The following is a 23,639-nucleotide window of genomic DNA, read 5'->3' as shown; positions in this document are numbered from 1 at the left end:
CCCACAGTCAGTCACCCAGCAGGCAAGGGGGAGTCCTGCCTGCTCCTTTCTGAGCTGCTCACCCCATTTCAACTTTGAAGCTCTTCTTGGCTTCCCAGGGTTAGAATCCCAGGGAGTGTGGCCGGGGTGTGACCTCTCTGCCAGGCCATCAGAGAGCAGCTCCCTACACCGGACAGAACTGGTACCTCTAATGTCTCTTGGGTCTGTGGACTTCTCGGCTCAACCTCTGGAAACTCGATTTTCTTTTGTGAAAAAGTTTACTGCTTTTTTTCTTATTATAAATAAGTAGTTCACGTATCCTGATTGTGGTCGAAGCTACCCAAACCTATGTATTGAATAAAATTCACGAACTATACAGACGTCGATTTTACCGTATGATAATTTGGAAAATAAAATAATTAATAACAGACCCATTAAAATCCTTTGTAAATTACAAGGGATTGAAAGAACGAAAAAGAATAAACATCTGAATACTAATATTTTGCCTTATTTCCTTCCACGCTTTTTTGATGTGGCGTAAAATGTATTTGAATACGTCCGTACTTAATGATGATTATCATTAATTATATATATACGATACATATACATGATATATATATATATTTATGATGATTATCATAAATAAATAAATATATATATATATAATTTGATTCTCTGCTGGTTTTTCATTTAAATAGAAAAAATTTTTCTATTTTTTGAGTACGTTCCCCACAAGCGTCCTTTTCATGGCGACTGCACGGCATGGAATGAGTTCCTCCCCAGCTGGGGCTCGGAACAGTGCTTGGCACAAACATTCTCAAACATGGGGACCCTTATTACCAGTAGAATTATCAACCATAAGTTATTGAATCATTTCCTTCTTGTTAGAAATGTAGCCTGTTTCCAGTTTGTACTTTAAATACTTCTGGAAGGAACGTTTCTATGTGTGGTTTTTCCCGCATTTCGGAGCATTCCATTAGGAGACCATGCACGTCTGCCTCGGTAACCATATCATATCATCAGGTTTGTCTCCCTAAGTGAGGCTGGGCCTTGGTGACACTGAAGGTGACCAGGGGCAGGGGACCTCTCTGGGGGCTGGGAAGCCTTGGTGGTCTCTTCCTTGGCTCTGTCTGGGTGGCCTAGGCCCACCCACCAAACGTCCTCTCCCTCACATACCACTGAGCCCTGCTGCTTTCCTGGCTCTTTCCCTGAGCCTACAAATAGGCCCGAATCCCTCTCATCTTGTGAGAACCTGACTTCCATCCTGAGTTCCTCTCCACTGTTGTGTCCTCCTCCCTTCACCAGACATCTCTCAGAGAATAACGCGTCTCTCTGGAAAGCCTGCTTCCGGAGCTTCTAGGCAAACTCCTACAAAGTCTTCAAGACCCTGCTCAAATGCCCCGTCTTCTAGGATGCTCACCTAACTCCTTGAGCTGCTAACCATTGTATGCTTGCTGCTGGGACTGTTGGCTGCATAGAGAAGGTTCTGTTTCTTTTCCTACCTCCAGACTCTAGCACCGGGAACGAAGCATGGCGGGTGCTCTGTGAACACCAAGGGGGAGACCGTGAACCGGGGCTCTGAGGCCGAGCCTCTATGTTCAGTGAATGTTCAGCTTCTTCCTCGGTCCCTGTGTCGGGCAGTTGTGGGTTTCTTTCTAGAGCACAGGAACCCTGGAGGGGCTGTGGTGTGATGAGACCCCTGTCAACCCCCCCCACCCCCATGACACAGAAGGTAGGGCAGGTACAACCTACCTCCACTCCTGGGTCTCCCTTCTCCCCGGGCTCTCCTTTCTCCCCCTGTGGGCACAAAACACCACAGTGTGGATGCCGGCCCTCAGGGAGGCTGGCACAGGAATACCCTCAAATGTGTGACAAACCAACCAGCACTAGACTAGGCCTAGGTGTGACCGGGGGACATCTCGGAGGCTGAGGAGGCAGTCAGCCTGATGGATGATGCCCCGGCAAGGGCCCTGAGATCGCGGTCTTCAAGACTCTGCGGTCCCATGGGGCGCCTGGGTGGCTCAGTCGATCGAGCGTCGGACTTGGACTCAGATCACAATCTCACGGTCTGTGGGTTCGAGCCCCACGTTGGGATTCTCTGCCCCTCCCCTGCTCATGCTCTGTCCCTCAAAAATAAACATCAAGAAAAAACAAAAGACTCTGTGGTTCCCTCCCACGGGAGGAGAGGCCGATACCGTGCATGGATCCTGCTGTGCGCAGACCCTACAGTGACCCGAGACCTGTTTCTAACCAACAGAATATGGCACCTGGCAAAGGTGATGGGATGTCCCTCCTGTGGTTATGTTACAAGTTCACGGTACAAACTATAACATGCACATGTTAAGGTTATGTTAGAAATATGTCACACACACGTTATGTGTGTATGTTATGTTACAACATATGTTATGTTGTGTATGTGTATGTTATAACACACACATGTTAAGGTTATGTTAGAAATATGTTACACACACACACACACACACACACACACACACCTCTGTTGGAAGCAGGCACTGAGAGACTCCTGCCGGCCCTGACCTTGAAGAAGCAAGCTGCTCTAATGTGAACTGTCTGTCATGGGGAACAGCCCGCATTGGCAGCCTGGAGTAGCTGAGGGACGCGGCCCTACTATGGCAAGGCACGTGGTCCTACTATGGCATGGATCATGCCAACAGCAGAGAGCTTGGATGAGGACCTGGGTGAGAACAGAGACCAATAGCCTGACCGCAGCTTTGTGAGGCCCCGGGCAGAAGACCCGGTGGCCTAAACGCCTGACCCACAGACACTCTGAGGTCACAGGTTCGCGCTGTCTTAAGCGGCTGAACTTGTGATTTGCAACGCAGCTGCAGAAATGAATATGGCTCTGGGAACAGAGCAAGGGCCCGTGGTGGGAGGGCGACGAGGAAGCTCCCACACCACATCCAGGAGCAGGTCCCCCGCTCCACACTGGAGGGGACACGTCAGGAGGCCGTGAGCTGTCCCCCTGTCCCATCTGGGTGGGGCAGCCCCAGTTAGTGGCTCCCGAGGGACTCCTGCGCTGGGTCAGAGGTGGGGCGGGTTGACCTCTGAGGTTCTTTATTCTTCTAAGAGGAGAATTCTGAGTCTAAGATTCTAGCGCCTTTGAACCAGGCTGGTGCCTGAAGGCAGGGGCCGCCGTGCCGTGAGCGGAAGAAGTGGGAACCACTGTTCACCCTCCAGTCAGTACCCTGCACGGAGTAGCTGCTCATCAAGAGAACACGCCCGCCCCCCACTGAGGCCAGCCAGGCGGGCGGGGGGTTAATGCAGTGTCATTATAGGGCCGGGCATCGGCTGGGCTGGTGACCACAGCGAGGGCGCCCCTGCTCGCATGCCCTCGTCCACAGCTGCCTGCTGACAACCTTGATACCCTGCCCTCTCGCCTTACTGTAAATCCCGGGAGCCCGATCGGGCCGGGCAATCCTGTTGTTCCGGGTCTCCCTTGGCCACCTGGTTCTCCTTTCTCCCCAGTTGGGCCGTCTAGACCCTACAGATCGACAAAGATTTCTGTTAGTCAAGAGCAAGGTCATCAAGTGGGCCTCTGCGACCAACCGTGGCATGCACACATGGCTCCCTTCCTCCAAGGGTAGGTGTCTAGGATGGTGCCCATTTCACAGATAAAAACCACTGAGGCCTAGAGAAGACTCCCAGGTCAAGTCAGCAGCCTGGCTGGACTGGGTACGGTCCTTTCTTTGTACCTGCAGCCTCTCCGGGGTATCAGGCTTCCGCATACTTTCCAAAGAGGCACATTTACACCTACGACTTCATCGCCTTCCCAACAACCCAGTGAAGGGTCCAGGGGAAGCATTCTTATCCCCATTTTAGAGATGACAGAACAGGTTCTGCAAGGCTCAGCAACTTTCCCGAGGACACAGGAGATGACAGTCTCCTGAGATAGGAAACTGGCCTTCATAAAAGAAAAGGGGGGCTTGAAGGGAAACCCAGCTGAGTCTCCTGCCCCCACTTCCTGGCTGCAGGTCTCCAGCCCAGGCCACGGTGGGGACCCTGAGGAAGCCATGCTGGGGTGGCACACTGTGCAGGCATACACGTGTCACAAGGTAGGGTCCCGGCCGGCCCAGCACTCACCGGTGGGCCTGTTTGCCCCGTCTCCCCTTTCTCCCCCTTTTCTCCCGGGCTCCCCACGTGTCCGTCTTCACCCTTCATTCCTGTGGGCCCAGCCTTTCCTGGGGGGCCTTGGGGACCGGGAGGGCCCATGTCGCCTGGTTTGCCTCGAGGTCCCTTTAGAAAATATCAGCAATACTTATTATATACACTAATGGAGAAAAGAGAGAGAGAGAGAGAGAGAACAGGAAAGAACAGGAGGTCCAAAGGATCAGTGCTTGACTGGCCCAGGCGACAAGCCTGTCCACTTTCCCTGGGAATTCTAGAAACTTCCAGCCCAGCCCAGCCGGGTCTTCCTGGCTCCTCTGGGGCCGGCAGTGTGGGGCTCAGGCTTGCGTAGGGTTGGCCCCCACCTCCCCTACTCTCTTCTCCACAAGGCTCACACCTGGGCTTCTTCCAGAGCCTTCTGTCCCCCCTCCCGGTCCCCCTGCCAGCCCAGGTCAAGGTCCATCTTCGGAGGCTTGTCTGGGAGTGTCTGTTCTTACCTTTTCCCCATCGTGTCCTGGAGGGCCTGGAAGTCCAATCTCCCCCTGAGACCAGGACAACTAAAGGTCACTCTCAGAGCAGAGACGAATGATAACTGTCATTTATGGGGCACTTCCTATGTGCCAGGGTCCCCCGGAGGTATGTACTTGCACTGCCTCCATTTCCAGGTGAGGACCCCAGGGCAGGGGTGTGTGCCCAAGGCCTGTGGTCTGTGCAGAGTGGAGCTAGGTCCGAGTCCGGGCCTCCTGGCCCCACAGGCCACATTTTGGCCACAACCTTGTGTGCTGCCACTGAGGGCCCTGGGTACTCCCTGGGGGGCTGTTGTCTCCCAGTGCCCCCCAACCCAGCCCTCCTGTCCCGCCTGCCCCAGGGGGAGCTCCCTGTATCTTCACGTCAACCCAAGCCTCTTCTTTAGGTCAGGGAGGGAGATAAAGGAGGCTTGGTCTCTGTCTTTGAGGCCAGTAAACAACGAGCCACGTCTCCAAGGCAAAGTGAGGTTATGAGGGGAGCAGAGAGGAAAGGGCAGTGAATTCTGCCTGGTAGATCAGGGGAGGCTTCAAGGAGGAGGTGGCCTTTGAGTTGGGAGTGGGAAAGGTAGGGGAAGAGGGGAAGGAGCTTCAGGGCAGGGGCCCTCATGAGCAGAGGACAGAGGGGCAAACGTGCAGGGTCTTCTGAGAAAATCACAGGGGTGAGGCAGAATATAAAAGAGCAAAGGCAGGGAGTGAGGGAGGAGGGAGATCGGGGAGGAGCTTAAGTGCCATGTCGCCTGATGGGTGGGTTGGGGGCCCCACATGGTTTTGCCTGGAGCATGGCTTGTCTAGACCCAGGCTCCAGCACATCAAAGGAGCCTGTGGATTACAGGAGCCCAAGTCAGGCAGCAGAGCCGAGGTGGCCGGTGTGGGGGTGGCTGCGACGTGGGCAAGGTAGGGCCTGGGGCGCCTGGGAGCAGCGGGAGGAGTCACAGGCCAAGTTGCCATGGTGGCTCTGCAGGGAACACTAGAGGGTCACCCATTGGCTTCCGCACTCAGGGACACACGCAGTGCCTCTGTGGGGCCCGCCCCCCCCCCCCGGCCTTGTCAAGACAAGTGTTACCTTCTGGCCTGGGATCCCCGGGGCTCCGGGTGGGCCGATTTGCCCGGGAAGACCAGGGGGCCCCTAGGAAAGAAAAGAAAGACCCGTGGAGGAACTTTCCAACCAAGGAGGGGTGGCCTGTTGCCAGAGGGGTGTGTGTGGAGGCTGGTTTCCGGAGATCAATCATTTTCAAACATTTCATCCTTTTTGCAAAGGAAACAGTATGGGGTTCCCACTGTGTAAGGCAGATGAGCCCTGAGTGCGTCTGGGTTAGAGTGATGCTCCCCCTCCCCACTGACCTACAGCCACGCCTAACAGCCTCTCCCTCTTCTCCCTCTGAACACCCCTGGGGGCTCCTGGGCTCCAAGAACATGATTCTGACCTCTCCTGACGGGGACTTAAAAATGCCTCCAGGAAACAGTCCAAATAGCCATCAGCAGGTGAAGGTCTGCGACGCCCATACAATGAAATATTACTTAGCAGTGAAAAAGGAAGCAAGCATTGGTTCCTGCCTGGCCACGGATGAAACCCAGACACATTATGCTGAGTAAAAGAAGCCAGACACAGACGAGAATACAGTGTGATTCCATTCAAATGACACTCCAAGAAAGGCAGGTGTAATCTACTGTGACAGAAAGCAGATCCGTGGTGCCCCGGGGCTGAGGGTCGGTGTGGGATTGACGCCTGAGGCACATAAAAGAACTTTCTGGAGTGACTGGGGTGGAGGATACGTGGGTATGTGCATTCGTCAAAGCTTATCCAACTTTACCCAAAAGTGGGTACGTTTTATTGTGTGTAACTCATACTTTGAGGTTGATTTAAAAAAATTTTTTTTTCAACGTTTATTCATTTTTGGGACAGAGAGAGACAGAGCATGAATGGGGGAGGGGCAGAGAGAGAGGGAGACACAGAATCGGAAACAGCCTCCAGGCTCCGAGCCATCAGCCCAGAGCCTGACGCGGGGCTCGAACTCACGGACCACGAGATCGTGACCTGGCTGAAGTCGGACGCTTAACCGACTGCGCCACCCAGGCGCCCCAAGGTTGATTTTAAAAGAACCAAGAATTCCATGAAAGTTCTGCTCCGAATACTACTTCAAATAATATATGTTAATGTTCCCAAACGAAGCTCATCGATTCCAGAATCGTGTGATGCTAATACCCACCTCCGGGGTCAGGGGATGCCGTGCCTGGTGCTTGATTCTGGATCTGTACACCCCCTAAGCCTTCTGTGGCACGTGGCCGTGAAAAATAGTAAGTGAAATGAAATCCCAATAGTTGGAGAACTTTGTGATCTCCTTTCTTCTCTCCACATGGAACTTAAACCTTGGGGTGGTTGTGTTAACCATAAATATTCACCACAAAAATGCACAGGCCTGTCACTGGTAGGTGCACAAGTAAAACCCGGGCTTGGAATTCTCTGGCTTTCTGAGTGCAGAAAATGAAATTGATTCCTAGGGAAGGTGAAAATGCGGAGGTTGAGTTGCTACTGATTTTTTAGGGTTATGGATTTTATTGGCTGAAGGTTGAGAAAAACGAGAAGCCTAAAAGCGTCCTCCTTGGGGCACCTGGGTGGCTCAGTCGGTTAAGCGTCGGACTCTTGATCTCGGCTCAGGTCATGATCTCGCGGTTCGTAAGATCGAGCCCCGAGTCGGGCTCTGCACTGACGGTGTGGAGCCTGCTTGGGATTCTCTCTCCCTCTCTCTCTGCCCCTCCCTTGCTCGCACTCTCTCTCTCTCTCTCTCTCTCAAAATAAATAAATAAACTTAAAAAAGAGCAGCCTCCTCTCTACCTCAATCTCCTTGACACAGCTTTATGGAGACGCATAGGAGCACGCAGTGGAATCGGCCGTCCAGAGGACAATCGGGACCCCGGGTGGGGGAGGCTCCTGAGACCCCCCTGCTCGGGCTCCCCTCACCCTCTGCCCCAGCACTTCACGGTCGGTCCAAACCCAGATGCCTAGCACCTGCTTTCTGGAAGCTAGACCTCAAGTCCTTGCCCTCCCCTGCCCCCCAGCCCCCAACCCTCAGCCCTGTACCCAACAGAAAGGGGAAGACTTACCATCAAGGCCAGCGTTCGGATCTCCTGAAAACAAAAGCCATGCAATCAGTTGAAGAACAAGTCCAGAGCCATCTGGAGGCACCCCTTGGCCCAGGCCACGTGGGAGCTGGGCCTCCCCTTAGGAGCACAGTAGGGGTAGGCCCTGCTGGTGGGCCCCATGCTTCCCAACCCACACCACCCACCTCTCGCACTGGGCAGACAAGTGCCTACACCTCACCAAATGCTGCTCTGAGGCTCTCCCACAACAAACTCAATCAAGTCCCGAAATGGACCGCAGACTTCCCTTCACTTTGCCAAAGCAGGAGGGCACAGCACATCTCTTATTCTCTCTAATCACCGACTGGGACTCTCCCTTGTTCTTTCCTCTTCCCCCCGAGCCCAGATTTCCAGCCTCCGACGTACTTCCTCGTAAACAAGGGAGCCCCTCAAGATATGGAACCGTATAGGAAGATATGGAGCCACTCAAGAAATCAGAGGGACAGCGTTGGCATGAAATCAGGATTATGCACCTTCCAGATGGATTCACAGAGGTGCTTTCTTTTGAGCTGTGGTTCTCAACCCCGGGGGTGAGGTTTGGCCCCCAGAGGACTTTTGGGAATGTCTGGAGACATATTTTAGTTGTCACAACTGGGGGAGGGGTGCTACCGGCATCTAGTGGTTAATCACCCTACAACATGCAGGGCACCCCTCCCCCACAACTCCCAACGAGCGTGCTCTAGCCATTCATGGCAATACCCTGCCTCAAAGGGTGGGTACCATATGAACTTGAAACGTGACTAAATAGACACACAAAGGAGGTATGTTTCAGAAAGACAGATTCTACCATGTGAAAGGGCTATTGAAGAAACGGGGCTCCAGAACCCTGGATAGGTCAACATGCCACAGGGTGCCAGGATGCTCGAGTTACGGCTCTCAGCTCCCCAGAGCCAGGATCACCCGCCAGCCGGGCCACACCAAGGGCTGGGCCTCCCGGCTGCCAAACGAGGGAGGGGCATTTTCCTGGAGGCTGCAGGCAGAGGCCAAGGGAGACAGAGCAAGGGGGCCTCTCTTCTGGAAGCTCTGCCCATTAGCCTGGCCTCAAGGACACTAACTGGGGTGCTGGGGCGCTCCCTCATCAGGGCCGTGGTGCAGAGCCTTGGAGGCCCCCGGGCATCTCCAGATCTCTAGAGTCTGGGTTAGCCCCCACTCACCTGGAGAGCCTCGTTGATGTTCCCATTGTAGTCCACCATTTCTTTGCCTGGTTCCCCCTTGCTGCCCTGCAAGACAAACGTGGTCTCACCCCCGGCCCGGGCCCAGCAACCGCTGCCCGCTGTTAGACGGGATTGTAGCCAACACGGGTGATGCCTGGCTGCACACGGGTGTATCTAGAGCAGGAGGATGGGGAGCCTGTCAGCGGGTCCCCAACACTGAGGCAGGTGCGCAGAGGTTCCACGACGGACACAGAAGACTCCGTGTGACAGCTGGGGACTAGCCAGGCCTGGAGAAGACCGAGTCCAGTCACGGCTGCGGTCGCGAACCTCCTGCTACAATCTTTCCCTCCCTCTCCGTCAAGACCCAGAGTCCAGCCACCTCGTGCCGTGAGCCCAGGGAAGTGAGACGTCGCACGGGGACTCTGGGCGAGAGACGCACGTACCTTGGGGCCAGCCAGTCCCTGTTCTCCGGCTGCTCCGGGCTCACCCTGTCGTACGACAAAGTTGGAGTGAGACGCAGTCAGGGCTGGGTACGAGAGAACCTGATGTCCCCAGAGGGGCCATCGTAAGGGTCCGTGGAGGGGCCGGGAGGCTCATCTCAGCTCAGGCCAAGAGGCTGCAAACGCCCCTGTGCATTAAAGTGCCGGCTCTACCCCTCCAGGAAGCGTCTCCACCCGAGGGCCCTCTTCTGTGCCTCCCAGCGCCTCTGGGCTCCGCTGCTTTTCACTGGAAGGACATTCTTTCTGTCCTGTGTTAGTTGTTAGGGACTCCACCTGTCTGCCTGGCCACCTCTCCCCAGCCCCTAAGTCAGCCACCTCCTTGGGTGCAGGGACCAGGCCCTTTGCTCCGCTGTATTTCCAGTCAGCTCAAGGAGCAAGAGCTCAGTAACTTTTCGCCAATGGCCTGGGCGGTCGTAATTGCCACGGAAGGACCATGGGTTCTCCCAGAGGCCTGAGTGTGAAAGCCCCAAACTGCAGGATGGAAAAAGGGAGTTCAGCGTAAGGGGAACACTCAACCTCCCTGGTGGGTGGGGTGGGCGTTGCTCCTGCTGGACAGAGGACAGAGCTATGGGGGAAGAAATGAAAACAAACCACACTTCCAACTGTTCTGGGACGACGTTAACATTCAAGACAAATTTCAAAAGTCAAGATAGAAAGTCAAGATAAAGGGACAACAGGCCCTTTAATAGAACACAGCTCCTCGTGACCCTGCAGTGGGCCAGCTCATGGAGCGTTGAGTCACTGCCACCTGCGGGTAACCTGCCCCTTACCCCCCTGTCCCTACAGCATTTCAGTTGCTGGGCACCTGTGAGGGATGGGGCAGCACCGACCTGACCCTCCCACAGGAAGGAGCTGGAGAGGAGTGGGAGCCCCACCTTTACCAGCGGCGTGGAAGCTCACAGAAGCAGAGGCTCTGGGAGGCTCCCTGGCCCAAGCGTGCACCCCCGAGCCAGCCTTTGCATGACTGCTGACTCGGGGGAAGGCTCTCCCCAGCCTACAGGAGTGATGGCCCCAGGAGTCACGGCCCATCAGCCTTGTGCCCTGGGGGTCCAGCTGTGGGAATGGCCGCCATGATTCTTTCTCTCTCTGAGCTGCGGCCTGAGCTCCCAAGCTGCCCCTTGTCTCGGAACTGGGGGCCTCTGTACCTTGTCTCCTTGCCGTCCTGGGGGGCCAGCCTGGCCATCAACACCAGCTTCTCCCTGGGGAAGAGGAGAGACACGGGCTGAGGGTGTGCAGGGCAGCTCGGCCGGCTGCCTAAGGGGCCACACGAGGGCCTTGCTGTTGACGTTCTGGGTGTTGAGTGTCTTCGGATCTCCGTCAGTGTCTGCACTGGCTTCTGCTAACTCACCTCCTTCTACTTACCTGACTCCCACCCAGCCAGCCTGGGTCTCACCTCCTCCTGGCAGGCTTCCCTGCCTACTCCCTTCCTCCTCCGAGTTCAGCACGGCTTTCTGGGGTCCATACCACCCTGCCGGGCCCTCCTCATTTCTTCATTAGCACACACAGGCCAGTTCTGTGGCAGCCCCCAGGTGTGGACTGCTGGCCGCCCCTGGCTGCAGGGGGGCAGGTCACTTTGGAACCCGGGACACTTGGAAAGGCACAACTCATCAGGTCCTGCCTGGGAGGCAGAGGGGACCGAGAAGGCCCAGGGCATGTAGGGAGGGGCGCCAGGAGGCCTAGGAGGGGAGGTGCAGAGAGAGATGGGAGGAGGCCCACTGGACATACTTCCCCTAGTCAGCATTTTGCCTGGACTTGGAAGGAGGACATAGGTTTGGGAGCAGCCTTCTATCTTTCCTCCTTTTTGTCCCAGGATGCAGGGACAATAGTCCCCAGCCATCCTTAACCCCAGGTCAAGACCCAAGACATGCCAGGTATCCACTCCTTGAGGGGTCGGTGGGACAGATTGGGACAGACTCCAGCCCCGGGGATCCCAGAGCCCAGGTGGCAGGGCCACCTTTGGCAAAGCTGGTGATCATGACAGGGCACGAGCCACAGTCAGGTGGGCATGTGGGGATGGGCCCGAGACCCTTTCTGCCACTTCATCTCACCTGTCTATGGGCTTCCTTCTGCCCCCAGCCCCTACACTATATCCGTGTGAATTGTGGGTTTGTTTCTCCTGCTAGACTGTGAGCAAGTGGAGGGCAGATTCTCTGCAGCCTTGCAGCCCAGGCGGGGCCCTGCTCACAGCCACCCCTTGACAAACGTTGGTGGGATGAATGTGTGTGTTGTCTGAAACCGTGTCATGAGTCCTTTCCTTACAGGCCAAGAGAAAGAACGTCCCCATGTCCCTATGCTACTGGCATAAACCAAGTAGCACAAAAGGCACCTGCTTTGGGAAACCCAAATCTTACCGTTGCGTTTCCACCCAGTGCAAGGAAGGTGAGGGCTGTCCCATTTGCAGATGACCCCACTGCTGCTCCCCAGCCCCTTCCCCCCACCCCGTGTGCCAGCATCCGGTGGTGGAGCCCAGCTGATCCCTGATCTTGACTTATTCTGAGCCTGGGTGAGGGGCCTTTCTGTCTGTCCTAAAGGTTCTGTAGCCATCGGTTCCTGACTCAGTTATATCATAGCCATTTGGATCAATGGGACCATCTATCCACCCTCTTGACTGTTTCCCTTGCATGGTCAAACAGTCACCACTTAGAATCAGGCCCTCAGTCCAAATTGCCTTTGTAGAATCCACTGGAAAACCAACACATCTGGAGCATGAGAGAGGGCAAGGCGTCCAGGACAGGGTCCCCAAGAATGGGCTGAAGATAAAGGCCACAGACAGCATCCCCCTTGAGTGCTGATCCCACAGGGAAACTCACCTTTGGGCCTGGGGGCCCAGGTAGCCCTGGGGGGCCGGGCTCCCCTCTGCCCCCTCCAAAGGAGTTGCCAGCGTCGCCTTTTTCTCCCTGGCGGTGGAAGGGTGGGAGGATGGGAGGTAAGTTAACCATCACTGGGTCCGTCTAGCTCTGGAAGGAGGTGGCCGATCCCCGTCTTTCCCCCCCTCATGGTTCCACGGGGTGGAGATAGCAGACCACCCCTCGGTCCAGGCCGGGCCCAGAGGCCCTCAGGAGCCTGGCTTGGTCTTATGGGCCGTGGGATGTGAGCAGACAATGGAGCCAGCTACAGCAGGGGAACAGGTAGGGAGCTACAACAGGAGACCCATCGTGACTTGGGTCTAGACTCTTTCTCAGGCTGTGTCCATGGACACTTCCTTCAGCGTGTGGGGAATATTTGGCATGTGAAAAAAGGAGTCTGGTGGCCAAAGGATGTCAGGAAAGGCAGAGTGAAATGGAGCAGGGCAGGCTCCTTCCCTGCAGGGTGCTCTGAGGCCCTGACGGGCTAGGGTGCCCCGTGCCATCCCAAGGGGCCTGTGTTATGCAGCTCTCCCCAAACGTATTTGACCTCAAGTCTTTTGTTTTGTTTTAAATGGACCGTCTGATGGATCTCATGTACTAGGGGGCGCATTTTCAGAGCTGGTGCAAAGAGATCTGACAAGGTCATAGCTACTGGTCTTTGAATATAGGCGGTTTTTTGTTTTGTTTTGTTTTGTTTTTTACCAATCAGGGCCTCCCACGTGGTACCCCACACAACAAGCTAGCTGCGTTGCAGCTGCTTTCCCCCAATCTGGGAGGGACACCTCCCGTGCCGGGGCCCGTGTGAGTGGTCAGGTGCGGATGAACACCAAGGCCTTTACACGGAGCCCACCATTCAGAGCTTGCCAACACCCACCTTCTGCCCCAGGAGGCCGAGCAGCCCGGGGGAGCCTGCAGCCCCCTTTTCGCCCTGTGGAGGAAATGCAGACAGTGCAGGGTTAGGACCTGCTTCTCCAGGACAACCGGGAAGGCACCGGCCCCACCAGCATGGAGCTGAGGCTTTCTCTGTCCTGCTTCCCTCCCCCTCTGTGGGCCATTTCCTGAAAGACTCCATTTCCTGCCAGACCCCCATCTGCACCTGACTCTTCCCTTGGGCCACTTCATACTGGTGACGGCCTGCCTCCCTGGTCTCCTGTTCCCATACGGGCTGGGCCCTCATCATTCACGAAGCGACAGGGACCAAGAGCACTTAGCCCCTTTTGGGGTCTCCTGGGGACAGGTGAACGGTTTAGAAGGCCGGTAGTCGGGGAAGCTCTTTTAAGTACTCTGCTCTTTTCATTTTTTAAAACGTCCAGCATTCAGAGCTCCCTGGTCTCTGCCTCCCTCCTCCCTGCCTCCAGGGAAGACAAAAACCATCTAACCATATTTTGAGAAGTTTGCTTCCTGTTATGGGTTGACTCGCGTCCTCCCCCAATTCGTATGTTGACGTTCCAACTGCCAGTATCTCAGAACGTGACCCTCTTGGGAAATAGTGCCATCAGAGATGCAATTAGCCAAGCTAGGAGAGTCATACTGGAGTGAGGTGGGGCCCCTAATCCGTACGACTGGTGTCCTTGCAAGAGGGGAAGTTTGGACACGGACATGCATACAGGAAGAACACCATGTCAGGATAAGGCAGAGACCGGGGTGATAATTCTCCACGCCAGGGAACACCAAGGCTGCCGGCAAACCAACAGAAAGGAGGGAGGGACAGAGCAGACCCTCCTCCACGACCCGCAGAAGCAGTAAGCAAGCCCTGCTGACTCCTCGATCTCAGACTTCCGGGCTGCAGCACTGCGGGACAGTGACTTTCTGTGGTTTGAGCCACATAGTCTGTGGTCCTTTGTCAGGGCGGCTCTAGCAGACTAACACCCCTCGCTAAGCATCTTCTTCCGCCACGAAGAACTCTTCCCATGACACGCGTCACAGGGCCCTGCTCTCGCTGCGCAGGTGAAGCGGCACCGTGGCTATGCGGGACCCCTCGCGGCCTCAGTGACAGAGCCAGGTCGGGCCCCCGCGACCGCCAAAGCTCCGCCTTCTACACCATGGAGAGGGCACTTTGAGCCCACAGAGTGTCTCCTACGGGGAGAGCACCCCCAAAAGAACCCCTACAGGCCAACGCTAGAGGGCGCGTTCTCCACGGCCCCGTGGCTGCTGGTTCTCCTAGGTAATAATACACACTGAGGGCCCCGGGGGTCATAATTCGCCAGATGTCTCGATGATTTTTGCCACTGGAGCCACAGAAGGTGCTGCACCAAGTCTTCAGGTGGCCTCCTTGCCACCTGACGGCGCATAGAAGCTGAGTGACAAAATAGCCTGAAGCTGCTCCAGGGAGGAGAGGAATGCAGGGTAAGGGCCCACGTGCTGGGAGGGAAGGGAGTCCTGGGGCCCCAGCAGGCCCTGCTTTGCCTGGGCCGTGCCTGGGATGTGCCTTAACTGGGGTCTGCCCTGCCACAGGCCGAGTCTGAAGGGAAATGATACAGGTGCTGCCCCACGAGGTCCTGGGGGATGGAGGGGAGGGGGAAGGCCTTCCTTCTGCTGGTCTTTCCTCCTGGGTCACCAACACTTTCAAGGAGGGAGGGTGTGCTCCCGAGTGCAGGATTTCTGAAGCTTTGCCGGGCCATCCCGGCACTCCCTCTTTCTGGGGACACATGCACCCCCCCCAGCACACCGCAGGCAGCACACCAGCCATGGGGGTGGGGCAGGGAGTGGGAGACCAGCAGAGGCCAGGATGAAGGGGACACACACTCAAAGACACAATATCCTACCCTCTGCCCCCTCTTCCCCGGCAAACCTGGGGGCCCTGGCTTCCCTGCTGCTCCTGGGTCTCCCTTTGGGGTAAGAAGAGAAAGTCACTGATAAGAGGATGGGGGTGGTGAGGGGTATGGTGGACAGTGATCACAAACCAGTGTTTCCAGAATACCAGTCCCATAAGATGTTCCTCTTAAAAAAAAGGATGATCTAGTCAAAAGAAAGTTTGGAAAATGCTGCACCAGAAATTACAGTTTTAGAGCTTCCCAACACACATACGGCATCTTAAAGGTTCTGAGAAGGCCTGCAGTAAAGCAACCTGTGAACTATTTTTTACGTCTGTATTTCCCAAACATATCTGACCATGGAAGCTTTTTTCATGTTACGTCTCTTACAGTCCCAGACAAGAGAGACAGAGCCCTGCAGGCACAGGGGACAATAGTTACTGCCTGCTGGAGCTGGTGTGTAGGCAAGCTATCCGAGCTTCCCAGACCAGAATGCAGGGAGTGGGAGGCAATCCTGCCCAGCAGGCCCCTCCTGAGGGGGCCGTCCTCCACTCAGCCAGGTCCCCAGCTCCGGGTCAGCCTCAGGGGGACCAGGAGCATAACAACAGCAGCCACTGTCACCTCCACCCCATGCTTGATGCTCCGTGCAGCCCAGAACATTCCCTCTGTATCAGTACCTTGGCTCCTGGGGTCCCCGGCTCACCCTGTGTGGAAAAAAAAAGAAGACTCAGGTAAAGAGATGAGGGAGAGAGAGAGAGAGAGCGAGCAAGCTAGTGTAGGAGCCATTAAGCAAAGGTACTCATGGGGTAGGTGAAGCATCTGGCCAGCCCACGGCTTTCCTCTGCCTAGGCCTCAGGTCCCAGGCCAAAGGAGGCCTCCCGGACGATTCCGTACCCTTCCCCTCGGTGGGGATGTGGCAATGTGAATGCCAGCGAGGCACCCCAGGTGGAGGGGGGGGAAGGAACGGGCGTTGGCTTTGGACAAGGTGCCCCCTGTGAGTGGACCTGCCGGGAGATCCACACTTGTGCTTCGGGGGTCCGCAACCATCTGCCTACCAACCCAACGGGCGGCTCGGGTGGGGTTCGGGAGAAGGTCTCCTGTTCCCTGCTCTGAAGCTTGGCAAGCACACAGCTGCTGAATTCTGAGGGACGAAGGAAAGCGCTGGGTTCCCTTGCACGCCGGCAGGGGGGTGAGACCTTTAGTTGAGGCTGGTAAACCTTCGCTACTTACTTTGCAAGGCTTAGTTAAGCCTCTCTTGCTCAAGTTGTGCATAAGGGCCTAAATGTGGCCTTAAGAGAAGGGTTTCTGAATCCTGTCTGCCCCCTCCTTGGTCCAGCGGCCACCCCACTGAGTCCCTGAAGGCCCGATTCTGTCTTCCTCTCCCCTTTCCCCCCATCCTGCCCCTCGTGTGTTGAGCGACAACGTTCCACCGACCTTCATCCCCGCCACGGTGATTCCGGGAGCCCCCTGGCAGAGAGAAGAGAAGGCGTGGTGACTTTCCGCAGTTGGGACAGGCACGGAGGGAGCGGCCCGCCTCCCGGCCTCCCCTTGAGGGGGGTGTGGAGCCAGACCACTGGCCTCTGCCCGCTGTCCAGACCCTCAGCAGGGGTGGGTGGCTGAGTGTGGCACAGGGAGAGCAGGCCCCGAAGAAGGAGGAGGCTCTGTGCCGGTGAGCTCCCCAGGCTTCCCAGCCGCCTGCTAAGGGGGCCCAGGGGGGCCCAGATGGGGGTCTCTCTGGGATGCAATGTGGGACAGGAAAGGAGGAGGAAGAGGAGATGGGAAGGAAGGAGGGTGGAAGGGAGAGCCGCGCGGCAGGGGAGAATGGGACGTGGCTGATTTGACCCCTGAGCCTGCAAGTGGGGTTCTTCTCACAGAGAGCTCTCTGGGCCTGTGCCCTCATGGACTGGGGAGCAACTGGGAGCGAACCCCATTTCCACATCAGCCCAGGACCAACCACTTGGAGGTAAACAGGCTGCCAAAGGCACCCCTCAGTAAATCCCAAGTGGAGGTGAGTTTCAGGGAGTCCCTACCCCCCGCGTGGGACTGCAGCCAGGGCTAGGGTGACCCGGGAAGCTTTGTAACGACCCAGAGATGCCCAGGAGGCGGCCTGGCCACGTCAGGGCACTGGTGAGTGTCGGCTCACGGGAAGAACAGGCTGGCACAGCAAGGGGAGAGGGCTGGGGAGATATGTACCCGCCTTCACGTCTTCACAGCGGCACGTGGGCAGGAGGAGTGGGGCCTCCGAGGTGTCCCAGGGCTTGGGAGAGAGAGCTGGGGCTCAGGCAGGGGCTGCCTGGGATGGGGTGAGGGGCACGTACCTTGGCTCCGTGTTTGCCCGGCATCCCCGGCATGCCTCGTTCTCCCTGAAGGAAGAAACAGAAGAAACGCTGAGGAGAGGGCCTGACTCGCCTGAGGCCCTGGGCCCTTGAAGCATGGCCTGCAAGGATGTCAACGAGGCGTCCATCCTGGTTGGTCTGGAAGCCCGGGACGGCCGTGCAGCTCACGCTGAGCCTGGAGGACCTGCCACCACCGGCGGCCACCACAGGCCACGTGAACTCACGGAAGGGCCCAAGTCCCAGAGCGCAGATCACGGTGCAGGAAAGGCTCCCAGCGAGACGGGGCTCACCAGCCGAGTCTGAGTCCTGAGGGGGCTGCGGGGGGAGCTATTCAAGATCTGCCACCAGCCAGGGGCCCCGCTGGCTCGGAGCTCAGTGCAACAGGGCCATGGGTGGAAGGGGCTGCTTGGCCATCACCGGTGTCCCCTCCCTCCAGGTCCCCCCTGGCCCTTCTGGCCCTATTTTCTGGTGCCTGCTGGCTGGGCCACTTCCTCCCGGCCTCCTTGGGTCTAACTCCTCCAGAGGGCGTGGCGGAGGGTGGGCCTTGGTTTGGGGGGCGGGGACTGTGGGTGGGGGCAGGGCTGTGCCTGGAACCCATCCAGAGGCCCCGAGGGGGCTGTGGCTTCAGGACATTGTGGGGTTTGCTCTACTATCTCAGCAGCGTCCGGTCTTTCTCCTCAGCTTCTTTTACCTTCCCCGTGAAAATGCCACACCTCTGGGGCCGGGCTGTGAGCTCAGGAAGGACAGGAGGTAGATGGGGCTGGAGATGACAGCCAGCGACAAATGGAGGTCAAGCAGAGACGATGAGTCAAGACTCACCTACTGGGTCAGTGAAGTCGGGGGTGGGGGTGCTCAGGAGAGAAAGGAAGGCAGCTCCTGTCGCCATGAGCTGAACCCGAGATGAAGCCCTGGCCAGGGCTCTGAATGCCGAGCAGTGACAGGTGACAGCCACGAGCCTGCGGCAGCTGCTCGCCTCTGAGCACATCTGAAGGCTTTGGAGGGCAACGCGGGGCCCTGACAGACCCTGTCCTGGCCCAGCCTCCCCACTCGGGTCTCAAGAGCTGTGGCCTTCGGGCCAGGCTGCAGTTCCCACACAGGCTTCCGGGCGAGGGGTGACCTGGCCCCACCCGGCCCCCGTCTTTTCCGCTGCCCTCACCCCGTCTCTGCTATCTTCTGGGAAGTCCTGCCCACCCTTCTGCTCGCCAAAGCTAGAACGTCTTCCAACCTCTGTCCTGCATGACCGGGCCTCCGGCTAAGCTCCCCAGTGCACAGGCTGGACAATAACTCTCCCCACTTCAAAACAGCCGGCGGGGGTGGGGGGGTGGCGGAGCTGGTCACATACCACGTCCTCTGTGAAGGCTTTTGCTATGCACTATAACCCAGCGCTGGCTCTTCAGCGTGGCAGGGACCACTGTGCATCTATAATTTGCACGCACGGCCAGTGTCTGCCTGGGATGGTTCACCTCCATCCTCTTTGGCCTAAGTCTCTGTATTCTGCAACAGGCCCGGAATCTTTAGCTCCAAACGCGGGAGCCCTTCCTCACCCTGGCCCACCAGGACCCCTGAGCCACAGGCAAGGTCAGCGGAGCTGTACTCGGGAAGTGAACACAGCAGACGGGTCAGCGCCCCAGGTCTGCCCCAGCCACCGAGTTCCGGGAAATCCCTCTTCCGGGCCATTTACTGTGCCTGCCTTGTGTCTGGCATGGGGCTAAGTGCTTTCCAGGGTCCCTGTATTCAATCTCCAAGACTCTTCTCCGACGTGGGAATTGATGCTATTCCTGTTTCCCAGGTGAGCAAACTGACTCAGAGAGAGAGGCCAGGTATGATCGCCAAGGTCGTGCAGAGCAGGGGTTGGAACACAGGTCTTTTGTCTGCCAAAGCCCAGGTACCCATTTCTCTAAGCCGACCCCAAGCATCAGATGGGCTGATTCTAAAGTCCCTCTCTGCTGGAGGCCCCTCAGGTCTGTGCCTCATAGGGGTGAGTGGGTCAACTCATCGTGGGGCTCATTGGGTAGCTCACTGGGGGGCTGGGTCTTTGACCACAGGCATGGCCCAGAGGGAAGAGCTGGGTAAGGCCCCACCTGCCAGCACAGGTCTGCTCTGTGGCCAGCAGAGGGTGCCACAGGACCTCATCAGAAAACTGGCGCTTGTGACCATGATGGTGTCAGAGCCCGTTCCCCGCGGTAGCGCCAGCTGAGGGCCCCTGTCATCCTTTCCTTCAAAGAACCAGGATCTCCTGCTAACATTCCAACTGGCCCTAAGACACCAGGTGCGGGGAGGCACAGGTGGGAGATCGGCTTGGGTGTCCCTGACTATTCAGCCCTTCTTCCCTTGTCCTTCCCTCGGCCTTTCCTCAATGCCCCCGCCAGCCTCTTCCCACCCCGATCTGGGGAAACCGGCTGGGAGTCAGGAAAGGCTGTGTGACCCTGGGTAAGCCACCTTCCCTCTCTGGGTCCAGGATCCTCACCTGCAACGTGAGTTAGACTGCAGATCTCCCACCCACCCCTGCCCCACCCGCTTTCTCCAATCACCCCCAGCCCTGCCTAGGTGAGGCCTTGAGTGGGGCGAGAGGTCAGAGCTGGGGAGGGGCCGCTGGGTCTGTTGGCATCTCCAGAACGAGGCTGTGGGGGTGGGAGTTTAGCTGTGGGGGGAAAATGCTGGTCTAGGAGGGGTCTCAGTGGGTCTCTGCTTTCCTTCCCTCCTACCCGGGGGCGGGGGGACACCTGCTGATGCTTCAAGAAGGGGGGTGGCGGGTCTGCCCAAACCCCGCCTCTGGGCTTCTGTCTCCAGCCTCAGCAGAAGCAGTGACACCAGCGAGTGAAGGTTTCTGGCTAATTGGGGTTGTCTTCAGCCCGTGCCAGCTCGTATGAAAGGACAAAACCATCCGCTCCAGGGAAATCTGGGCCCCTTGGAGCCTAAGGAGGCAGCCCTCCTCGTTAGCGTGGCTGACCTTTGCCCCTTCCCTCCCCTCTGGGTCAAGTCTTTTAATTCTGCAGGCGACCCAGGCTCCCTTGATCCCATTCTCAGGCCTCCCTCACTCCCACCCCTCTGCTGGGCAGGAAGCAGGGGCACCCCCCGCTGACCCCACCCTGCAGGCTCGTTCCACTCTCATCAGGCCGGGTCTACCCCAGCCTGACCTCTGCCCTGGGGACTGGCCTGGCCCTACTCTCGGAAGCACTGATTCCTGGATCTGTGAGGTGAGACAGGGGTGAGTCATTGTCAAGGACTTCAGGGTGGCTGTGGGCAAGGGCACCTGTTTGCAGGGAGTGAGAAGCGAGCTTCTGGGGGCTATCGCTAAAAGGGGGACCACGACACCTTTGTTCCCACGGTTTTTCCCCTCCGTGTGTCTTTGTGGGGGCAGATTTACAAACTCCTTCTTTCCAATTAAAAGTATTCCCCTTCAAAAGGTTTAAGTTTGGAATTGTGCTAAATTTCGATTCACTAACTTACTAGTGTCTTCATCTCGGGTGCGGAGGGAGTCCTCAAAGTGTGTCCAAGTCCAAGATCCCCAATTTAACTCCTCTATATTTGCCTTCTCTTGTCTTCCCAGGGGGCCCCAGGAGCTCCCCCAGCGGGCTTCTGGAGACCCCTGCTGGGCCACCCTGCAGCTGCGGAGGCAGGCACCCCAAGTCTTGCCCCAGGTGCACAAAGCATGGATGGCACAGGCTGCAGTGGGAACAGGCGAGCGACCCCCAGGCCGGGACATCCCACCACTTGGGAGGCTGGCTCTTGACCCAAGAGGCTGTCAAGAACCAATGCCCGATTGCTGGCCGGGAAGGGGTAGATTCCAGTCATTGTGGCTTAGAAAGCTCTGGGTGAGCACAGGTGGGTACAGCAGGGGCTGCCTGCAATGACCTTGAAGGCCTGCCCTAGCCCTGACTTTTATGAGGCCACTGACTCTCCAGGGGGGCCTTGTACAGGAGCGCCTTGTAGCATCAGTAGGGTTTCTTTTCTGGTCCCCACTTCCAGGTGGAGGGACCCATCATTTACTGAGACGACAGGATAAAAGCCGGCTCCTTGGAGCACAAAATGGCCACGCTCCTGTCCCGTGGGAGCAGCCTCTTAATTGGTGATTTACTGCTTGTTGAACAAGCGGGGCAGGGACTTGGCAAGAAGACATAGGCTGGAGGGAGGTGGGGGGCTTCAAGGTCAGCTCCCAGCCAAGCGCAGGTCAGGCCAGAGGAGTGTGGGGTGATGCAGGGACCTCCCTAGCGTGGTGAAGCTCCCTCTGCAGCCGGAGGGCGGGAGGGCCCGGGCAGAGCAGCTCCACACACAGACTCTTTGTTCTCTGCAGGGAGGAGGAAGGCCTGTCTGAGTGTGGGGAGTGGAAGGCTGCAGGAAGGGAGGAGGTGGGGGTGTGTGGGGGGAGGCCAGCAGGCGGCTCAGGCCTCGGGCCTGGCCCAGGGCCCTTTCCCGGGCTGGGAAAGCTGGGTGAGGAGGGCTAATGTCTCTCTTTCCTCTAAAGGGTTCCTAGGACTCCCTTCCAGGAAAAGGCAGCTCATTTCCTTCTTCGCTGCCCTAGCCAGCTCCAGACAGGAGAGGCCTGGAACCAGGGGGATGCCAGGCCCTCCGGTAATTAGGACCGGCAGGAAGTGATCTCGGGAATTACCGGGGTCAGGCGCCCCATTGAAGGCCAGGGTTTTGGAAGGGCGGCTGGCTTGTAATCTCGATTTGAGATCGGTTGATTTTGTAGTTAGCTCCAAAAAGAAAAGTCAGCTCTAATTAATCTGTGGACTTTGGAGTGTGGGAGAAACAGGGCCCAGAGAGCACAGGCTAGGGGCTGGAGGCCGGCGGGGTGAGACTCCCAGTCCCCGCGAGGCCTCAGATCTGAGGCCTATGTCGGGGATCCCTGATCTGCTTTAACTGAAACAGTCTGGATGTTCCCACTGGGATTTCATGGTTGTGAAAGAAAGTGCTGTCCCCACCCCAGAAGGCTCCTGCAGCCACGGCTGCCCTCGGCATGGAGCCCGGGGCTGCACGTGAGTGCCCTGTGGAGCCTGGGGTTGCTCAGGCCCTCTGAGAGCCACAGGGGTGCGGAGGGGGGGGTCTCAGGCATAGCTGTGGTGGGGCCCTGACACAAGCCGCCTTCTCCTGGTTTTACTGAAGGCCTGGTACCATGCTAACTCCTTGGGGCAATCATTCGGGGGGTGGGGGGAGGAATCAAGGCCAATGGACAAAGTGCTCCACTTCCTGGGCTCTTTGACCGAAATGCACCAAGGCCCCCGAGTTCTGCTCGCAGAGAGCCTGGGAAGCTCGGAGAAAGGCCTGAATCCAGCCACAGCCTTTTCTCATGGGAAGGAGATCAGCCCACCCCCACCCGTCTTCGTTCTGGGGGAGGAGGGCCTACCGGAAATCATGGCCACCCCCCACCCCTGCCCCCCACCGCCCTGCCATAAGGCCCAGGTAGTAAAGTCATTCAGAGCAAGGATGGCAAAGAGGCGGGGGTCAGACAGAACTGGGTTACTACTTCCTGCCTGTGGACCTTCTGGAACTCACCTCTTTGGGCCTCAGTTTGCTCATCTGTAAGTTAGGGTTAAGAATAAAACCTTCCTCACAGGGTTGCTATAGGGATCCAGGAACACGATGTATGCAAAGTGCCACGTACGCAGCCTGGCGTGTTGAAAAGACCCGCTAAGGCAGCTTAATGATACTAGCGGTCCTTCTACAGAAATGTGTCCACCCACACGGCCCCCTGCTGTGACTGGCAGATCGGGATGATCACACCCTGTTGGAGAAGGATTGAAGGAGTGTGGGAAGGGCCGGCGTGGCCATACGGCGGGGGCCCAACTTGGACCGGGTAGGAGAGCGTCTGTTCCTCTCGCCCTCACCCCAGCGCCCTAGACATCCCACCTTAGGGCCCAGCTGATGTCCCTTGGGAGCCCCCCAGCCTCCGCATGGAGTGACCGCAGTCGGAAGCTGCTCTAGCAGGGGGCCGTCCCAGCCTGCCTCCCCTGGTCTGAAAACGCACAGCCCCTAGCCTGCGGGGAGGGACTGTGTGCCTCAGTCCTGGTCCTTCATGCAGACCCCAAGGCTTACCGCTGACCGCCCCGCGCCAGTGCACCCCCTGCTGCCGGGTCAGATGGACCAGCTCCGACACGCTTAGAGAGAGGCTCTCACCAGGTTTTGTGATCTACATACCGTCTGACAATACCCGTCGATCCCCTTGAGAGAGAGCCAGGATTGTAATGTTTTCAACACACGTTGCATCGTACGACACATTTAAAGTAGATCGGTGGTCATAAATTTGGATCAAATCGGTACCACATGGGTACACGATAATA

At 57.3% G+C, this 23,639-nt stretch overlaps 1 protein-coding gene across 1 annotated transcript in view; it reads right to left on the bottom strand.

Annotated features, from left to right (window-relative positions):
* Positions 1-23,639, bottom strand: part of COL13A1 (collagen type XIII alpha 1 chain) — a 142,335-nt gene that overhangs the window by 17,482 nt on the left and 101,214 nt on the right. Inside the window, exons 18-31 of the mRNA XM_047071960.1 lie at positions 17,341-17,385; positions 16,457-16,489; positions 15,700-15,726; positions 13,144-13,197; positions 12,234-12,320; positions 10,569-10,622; positions 9,367-9,411; positions 8,924-8,989; positions 7,734-7,757; positions 5,695-5,757; positions 4,602-4,646; positions 4,081-4,233; positions 3,383-3,481; positions 1,732-1,776 (exon numbers count right to left, since the gene is read on the bottom strand). Of these exons, the coding sequence (XP_046927916.1) occupies positions 1,732-1,776; positions 3,383-3,481; positions 4,081-4,233; positions 4,602-4,646; positions 5,695-5,757; positions 7,734-7,757; positions 8,924-8,989; positions 9,367-9,411; positions 10,569-10,622; positions 12,234-12,320; positions 13,144-13,197; positions 15,700-15,726; positions 16,457-16,489; positions 17,341-17,385 (840 nt within the window). The remainder of the gene's footprint in view (positions 1-1,731; positions 1,777-3,382; positions 3,482-4,080; positions 4,234-4,601; positions 4,647-5,694; positions 5,758-7,733; positions 7,758-8,923; positions 8,990-9,366; positions 9,412-10,568; positions 10,623-12,233; positions 12,321-13,143; positions 13,198-15,699; positions 15,727-16,456; positions 16,490-17,340; positions 17,386-23,639) is intronic.

The sequence above is a fragment of the Lynx rufus genome, unplaced genomic scaffold (genome assembly GCF_022079265.1).
Source record: "Lynx rufus isolate CCGP_SWC_20201006 ecotype Redwood Valley unplaced genomic scaffold, mLynRuf1.p SCAF_11, whole genome shotgun sequence".
Taxonomy (NCBI): domain Eukaryota; kingdom Metazoa; phylum Chordata; class Mammalia; order Carnivora; family Felidae; genus Lynx; species Lynx rufus.
This window is presented reverse-complemented; position numbering and strand designations above follow the sequence as displayed.